The 7,978-nt window shown below is 47.7% G+C and overlaps 1 protein-coding gene across 1 annotated transcript; it reads right to left on the bottom strand.

The window, feature by feature from the left end:
- Nucleotides 1-2,822: 2,822 nt before the first annotated feature.
- Nucleotides 2,823-6,937, bottom strand: LOC135902491 (uncharacterized). Its single transcript, XM_065432600.2, has 4 exons — nt 6,807-6,937; nt 3,882-4,015; nt 3,463-3,601; nt 2,823-2,998 (listed from the first exon to the last, which is right to left on the bottom strand). Exons 1-4 carry the CDS (start codon nt 6,829-6,831, stop codon nt 2,922-2,924), a joined length of 375 nt encoding a protein of 124 aa, XP_065288672.1. The 5' UTR covers nt 6,832-6,937; the 3' UTR covers nt 2,823-2,921.
- Nucleotides 6,938-7,978: the final 1,041 nt, after the last annotated feature.

Below are 7,978 nucleotides of genomic sequence, written 5' to 3'. Positions count from 1 at the left end.
AATACACAGTTGTTGCCGGAGAACAACGCCGCCCCCTCCCTCCCTCTTTCCCTTCCTCCCATCTCGCCACGGCCTTTCACGCGACGGAAGAAGGCGCGTTTCTTCTCAGTTTTCCCCCCTTGCGCACGCCAGATTCGACCGCGATCGTCGACTCACCTGGTGCGCTTTCATTCGCACATACAACACACGGCGCGTGGCGACGGTTATCGCCATTGGACTTTACACGGAACATTACAGCGACGGCAAGAATGTGCCCGGAGTGTCCATAGAAATGCTATCGCAATAATAAGTGGGCTTCTCCTCATACATTATATTATTGGGGAGAAGACAGCTTTGGAGGCTGTGGTACATGCGTGCGGAGGCGTAATGCACGCACGCACGCACGCTTTGAATCAAGATTCCGTGCTTGAGCCACCAGTGGCAGCAACGACGCCCGGGGCGCTGAAATGTCCTTGCCTTAAGGTCAGTGGTCAAATACTAACACTTCTAAAGCTCCTTGCAGCAGCGCAGTCCAAAACGAAAGCGAAAGAAGCTCTCTTAGCTCTCGTGGAGTTGGGTGGTGTTTTGTCCTCATGGTCAACCCCGAAAACTTAAGAACATTGATGCCACCAACAATAGCTTGCCACGTGCATTGATGCGTTGTTCAGAGGGAGGCCCGCAGAGACAAGCTTGCTTTCGGATGCAGAGTGCTCTGCTTTAGAAACCTGTGCTTCTTCAGCAACATTATTTCGCCTTTGCTGTACGACACTCGATGGCACCATAGGCAATATCATTATGGTATGTGTGCAGAAAGGTTTCTGCAGCCTCGAAATCCCGAGCGAAGATGTTTGAACTTTATCGTCTTTAGTCGCTTTGAGCCAACAGCGTAGATTCGCCCCATATAAGGCAGAGCAGAGGCGCGCAACACTGCAGTACCAGCAATGTTTATTTGTAGGAGCTGTCAGTAGCATCCCCTCATCAAGGCACTTCGCTGAAAGCGAAACTGAGCAAGAACCATTAGGGACACCTGCATCATACATATATCACTTATTATGAAACTATACTTTTCATAATGTTGACTTTCCAAACCTTCTATGATAGGATAGGGCAGGATAGGATAGGATAGGATAGGATAGGATAGAAATAACTTTTTTAAAATGCCGGCAACTGACGGTTTAACGCGTCGTGCCGTTGGCCAAGCGTCGACCTAAGGTCGACCCCGGGCCTGCTGGATGGCCCATAGTGGAGTGTCCTTATCAATTGACTACACTGCACTTTGAAGTTCGGGCGGGTATGTCCCGGAGGTAGCTTCGGTCGGGAATCTGGCACAGTCCCACATGTTATCCCATTGGTCCGCCGGAACCACTGCACAAACACCGCACGCACCACTCGGATAGAGTTCTGGGTGAAGCCCATGTAGTACTGCCGGGGCGAGGAGTGACCCGGTCTGTATGTGCCTTAGGATGACGGCCTCCTCCCGACTGAGCATCGGGTGGGGAGGCGGCATTGTTCGTTGAGCTAAGCGGTAACACTTGGTAACTTCGCCATAACTGGTCACTTGGTCCTTGGTTTCGAACCACCACACGGAGCGGTCACTCTCGAGGGGTGCGGAGGGTAAGCGCTCGCGTCGCCGAATGGGCCGTCTCGTTGTGGTTCGGTGAAAATGCACACTCGCCGGCGTGCGCCGGGAACCACTTGATACGGATGGTGCTGCCGCGGTATTGAAGCCGGAGCTTGCCGATGATGGCGGCCGCCGGCGCGCATACTCGCCCCTTGGCAAAGTTGCGCTATGAAGTTTTACCACAATATAGAAACAAGTTACTGGTACACTTCAGCAATGCTTATTACATACCACGTGTGCCACGTAACTTGTGCCAAAATAAGATTATATATATATATATATATATATATATATATATATATATATATATATATATATATATATATATATATATATATATATATATATATATATATATATATATATGCAAGAGCCGCTTGGCTGGACAGAACCAAGGTAATGTTGTTTATCGTGGCTTTGAGCAAGTCAGCCAATTTTTTGTAGTTTGCCTTACTACACAATTAGTTACTCCCAGTTAATTTAACTTCTCCCTTATTACATTTAGGGAAAAAGAGCAAACGAGAATATTGTAGACTACAATGAAAAGTTTCTTATCCAGCTTCTGTTGCTCAATACATGCTACGATGCGTCCTACATCAGTCAAATTTTACTGTAAATAGAATACTTGAGCAGTAATATTCTTTATTCTGTTTCATTTCTTTTTTGTCGGTTGTCTTTTAACGGAATGTCATAGTATAGCTGGCGCGTCACGCTAGCGAATGTAAGGGCACCTACATTTATCTTTCATGTGTCCAGAGAAGCAGACATGTTTTTGCGATGTCATAAGCTGTATTTTCGAAGTCAGAGTGACGCGCATTGTCTACCGTGAGGTGATTCGGACGGCAAGAGAAAATTAAGCTGCCTCCTCACTGAGTAGCCTTCTCACCGCCGCTGCTTTCGTCTCAGGAGATCCACCGTCGTTCTTCGAGACATGCGAGATTACCGACTTCACTGACACATTACATAAAAGCGATGGCATGATGTCGCTGGTTAGTTTAAGTGTCTATAAGGTGTAAAAATGGCAGTATGAATGACGGAGAAACTGGCGCTTGCAGCCAAAGATCGCGTGCCTCAGGAACCATATCCTACATGTAGTGGCTGAACCCCATACACATTTGCGTGAATGGGACCGAGCCCGAGGCATACGCGAGTTTTCTTGCGAAACAGCTAGCTCATGTGAGCTCCGCTTCAGCGCACACGTGGCATTTCACAATGCATGAAGTTTTCACCTCCTCCGACCGAGGCGTCTGTGTGTTTTATTAATTTCCAACAATAATCGCTTCTTCGCCACGATGAAGAGGAACCGCTTCTTCAGGGGTCATCATTGCACATTGTCGGCGTCTTGCAAGGTCCGTAGCAGCACAGCTCCCCGAACTCGGCACTGGCTTCCACGGCAACCTGTTGCGAAGCATGCAAATTTCCAAGCGCCCAGACAATTGGTCAGAGCGGCAAGCAGACAAGCGCATACGAGATAGATCGATCGATCGATCGATCGATCGATCGATCGATCGATCGATCGATCAATCAATCAATCAATCAATCAATCAATCAATCAATCAATCAATCAATCAATCAATCAATCAATCAATCAATCAATCAATCAATCAATCAATCAATCAATCAATCAATCAATCAATCAATCAATCAATCAACGTTTCGTAAAGCATGATACTAACGAGTTGGAGTTGCTCGCAAAAGTTGTTCTTCACAAGTTTATCATTGATGTTTGCGCACGCACACACGCACAGGTGCGTTAAAAAGCAGGCACCCGCCAGTACAAATACACGCGCGGGACAGCTGCGTTCAAAGTCCAGGCTTCTCACACGCGCTATACGTATGGCACTCAGGGCCGCGTTGCGTACCATTGGTCGGTCTTTGCCAGGCTCCGTACTGCATGCCATCCGCTCCCAGTAGATATCCCAGGTCGGCCATTGCCACCGACTGACGTGACGGGTCTGCCCTCAGGAGGCCGAGAACGCGGCCCAACCTCTGTTCTTCCAACTGCGAATCGCATGTCGGAGATGTCAACGCCGGACGTGGGACATGCTAGTACAGACGTGTTAGCGGTAGAAGTATAGCGTTAGCGGTAGAAAAATATGGCGATCTATTTGGTCATTAACAGAAGGCTATTTGTTATAAATAAATAAAAATAAGAAATATACTTAGTTCCCAACTGGCACATCGCACGTGTCTTCAACGCCCCTTTTAAGGCCTTACTATTTTAAATTTTTTACGTTGTAAACCAAGCGGCCAACGCCGCGTCATAATGAACGTCACTCACCGGAGGGTAGTCAAAAGCCCTTCTGCCCATACGAGGTATAGTGTTGGTTGTCTTCGAAAAGAACTGTCCCTGTGTCATTCCTAGAAGGGCTAGGCAGCAGCAAAGCTTCATGGGAACGTCTAGACGCAGCCAGCCTGGAGGAACAACGTGATTTCTGGGTAGCATGTTCCCGGGCACACGAGAGCCACGATGAAAATGTCTACAAGTGAGAACACGTGACCCAGTAAAAGCCTTGGGTACTGAGGCGCTGGGGTCGGCCTCTGCATGCACACGCGTGCACTGTCGTGAGTGCAACAGAAATGCTGCAGCCAGCGTGATTGCTGTTCCGCCTGTAGACGTGTCAGTTTCAGTTTACGCTGTAGCAAATCCACAAACATTTCTTTTTCGTGGAGGGCTGTCTCAAGGAAAAAAAAAGTGTAGAAAAGAAACTTTTAAATGTGAATGCAATCCTACGTCATGTGGGAGGTCATTCCAGTCTCCTAGCATGTTCGGGGACTTCCTGCATGAATCCACAAACGTGCTGACTGGAATGACCTGCTCACTGACACCGCGCTCTATTCCGATCCACATCGTTTCAAGAATGCCATCGAGTCGACCCTGAAATTAAGAAATCCCACATCCCTCTTTTAGGAGGCCTAGTGTACAGTTTCGACTTTGGGTCGCCCTCCTCCATAATACTGCGACTGTGTATATTTAATGATCACGAATAAAACTGAGTTGAATTGAAAGCCTCATAACTGGGGCCTCTGAGATGCAAATGAAAAACTTGCCCGAGACTTACGTAGGGCGCCAATTTCACCTGAATACGGCAACTTCTTTCAGACCCAAACGTTGCCTCATTCCCTGAGGCATTGCCGATTCTCCCTATCGCGATAAGGAGTCGCAACTCGCCGTGGCGCGTGACTTCCTCCGTTCAGGTTGGGCGCCGCTGCTCGTTGTGCGCAATTTTCACACTTACAATATACTTACCTTATTTGTCGCAAGGTACGTGAGATACGAGACGTCCTTATGCACAAAGAACAATAACATCGACGTATTTTTAGGCGTTTGAATAGTGTATGTCTGTGAGAGAAATAGAAAGAGCAACTTTTGCATGAGCTGCAAGGCACAGATAATTAACCTGGCGGGAGGGGACACACGCGCTTTATTTGGTGAAAAACGAGCACCCGGTGTGGATGGGCGGTGACATGAAATCCCTTCGTTTTCTGGTGTTCAAATCTATACGCAGTTGCTGTCTTGACTGGCAGCGGCAGTATTGCTTTCTTGGACACCGGAAATGTGAAAAGGTGCCTCTCTTGTGAGTTGTACCGTTGTCACGAATGCCCGTGGCGTTGTTTGACACCGCAAATGCGACGAGGAAGCCTCATTAAGCAAACGTCACCAGAGTAGAAACGGTGACGAGACAGCGAGAGCTCCCTACAGACAACGTGGTGTTTTTAGAGAGAAACGAGTCTAAACGGAAGTGTTTACATGGGTACAGCGCTTCGCATGTCCGTGCGTCTCTCGTGTGTGTGCGTGAGTGATAGTAAGGAAAAACTCAAACAAGGTGCACCGACCTGTTTGAAAACCACGAGGACATTGGCCATCTGGATGCGATAAGAACACCTCGTGACGCACAGCGTGCGGTAGGCACGTTGCATTTGCAAGCTTATGACGACTGCGGCACATCTAGGTGTGGGGCAAGTTGGGTGTGGGGTGGTAGCGATCAAAGACGGGGCAGACTACTGAAAAGGATACTGGACGAAAAGAAAAAAAAAATGGCTGTGGCTTAGGTAAGGTTAAGCCCAGGATGCGAAGCATACTAGCCTTTATTTTAGTTGTTGAACCACTGTTTAGCCTGGTGAACTGCTGTTGCTTGGCTATATTTGGTTCGGCTAGACGAAGAAACAACTCATGCATTACTGCTTCGCCTTCAAGAGTGGAACGCGACAGCGTTCCCGTCGACCCGCCAAGGGGTGTAAGACAATGGGCTACAGGGCAGCGACTACGCGCCCCGCATTGGACGCGGTGAGCGTCGAGCAAAGCAGCGTTCGGTGCGGCAACGAAATGTGCGCCTGAGCAAGAGACGCACGCCTTAGAAACAGCTCGTTTCTAAGGCAACACCGCATTCACTAGAGGCGCTTTTGTACCGCTTTGAAGCATCGTACTCGTGGCTCAGTGGTAGCGTCTCCGTCCCACACTCCGGAGACCCTGGTTCGATTCCCACCCAGCCCGTCTTGCAAGAGTTGAGCCAAAGCCACTTCTCCTCTGTCGTGACGTCACGGTGTCACGTGGTTTCAAGGCGACACCGCCGCGCCTGAGGAGCTGGGTTGAGCTCTCGTAATATGCTTCGCGTAAAAAAAGGCTAAGCCTATTTAGACTGATGAAGTATCTCAAAACATCGTTTTTAATAATTATGTGGCAAGATGCTGATTACTAAAACAGAAAATGAAGGCTAAATTTGATTTGTTTTTTATCTTGCGTCGAAACCACCGTGCCGGTACACGAGCGTGACGTCACAAAGCTTCAAGTATTTTTTGTTTTAAGGCTGTCGAGGGGGGGGGGGGAGGGGGCATTAAAAGCTCTCTCAACCTGCCGAGTTCAGTATCTGGCCATTTCAGATACAACTTTATCAATTTTTGCCGATGAATAACCAGTGACACGGCGAACTGTTGCGGGAATTTAAGGCGGCGCCGCCACTGTAGCCTTTTCCTCGTTGCGCCTTTTTTGGCTTACTCAGCCACCCCAAACATTGAGAATGTCTTCTTCATTACAGTAAAAGGGTAATTTACTATTACAGAAGAAATTATTTCTTTTTCTCTTGAGTGCCCCCTTACATAGCTCAAATCGTAGTGGGTGTTAGCGAACTCCAGAACTATAGTGGCACGAAAGTTTACTTGCAGCGTACACTTCTCCTTAGAACATGAAGAGCGAGAATATGCTCACCTCTCAGGGCACGTCCGTTGTCCATCGCAGCCCTGCGGAGCAGAGTATAGCTGGACTCTGCGTTGGAGCACCCGCGCGCGACGCTTTTATATGCAGGCAGGGAGCACGCGCCTTGGTCGGTTTACTTCCTCGCGAAGTCAGCGGGCGAAACCCAATTATCACTTGGCAAGCGGGCGCCCGCGACATTAATCGAGGTCAGCAGGCGCTGCTAGCAAGTCGCTTCCTCCCTTTTTTTTCTTGTCTTTTTTTGTTGTTGCTTACCTCGCGTCATACTGCTACCGATTTGGTACCTTACTAATGCGTCTCCATATACTCGTATGTGTACATACTTGGCGCTTTTCACAGACACTTAGGTTGAGATACGTGCACGGACCACACAACGCTCCCGAGTGCCTCTATATCGCGCTGTCAGCGTCCCAGCACGTGACAGGACGTCACTACCTTCGATGCTCGCGTTCTTTCTTTCTTTTTTTTTGCGTTGCGGCGTTCCTATTTTGACCAAGGTGTCAGACAGTAACCATGTTTGGTCCACTGCACCGAGCTTCCATGAGCTCCAAACACAATGTCACCTTCCTCGCAAAGGCCGTTCGCATGTAATGCCTGCATTCAGTGAAATTCAAGGAGATAGCCAGTGTGAGCGCCGAATGGAACCCGGCTTTTTAAAGCAGGACAGGCACCGGAAAACCTTGAAATGCCTCGTTTTAGTTGAATTTACGTCATCACCGTTCTTGATCAATCAATTTTCTTGCTACGAGACTAGCGGGCGCTTTATATATATATATATATATATATATATATATATATATATATATATATATATATATATATATATATATATATAAGCTTTCTCTTTAAGAAAAGAAGCTATCGCAGGTATAGTATTTTTTATACATATAGCAGCGATGCGTGTCAAAAATAACTTCAACCATATTTCTTGTCTTTTGTTGGAAGTATAATCATCACCTTTCTTTATTGATATAAAACTTGAAGCGATGCTTCACACATTGAAATGAGTGCTTGTAATGCAAGGCTGTTTCTCGTGGAGTCTTCATAGTCTCTGGGAAAAGCCCCGTTTCTGATACAAACATGGCTATATAATCTTCTGCTAACAGACAGTCTTGTTTAAAAGCTTGTGCTGGCAGCCGTAGAGTGTGCCACAATATGCGACAATC

Source organism: Dermacentor albipictus, chromosome 4 (assembly GCF_038994185.2).
Source record: "Dermacentor albipictus isolate Rhodes 1998 colony chromosome 4, USDA_Dalb.pri_finalv2, whole genome shotgun sequence".
Classification (NCBI taxonomy): domain Eukaryota; kingdom Metazoa; phylum Arthropoda; class Arachnida; order Ixodida; family Ixodidae; genus Dermacentor; species Dermacentor albipictus.
This window is presented reverse-complemented; position numbering and strand designations above follow the sequence as displayed.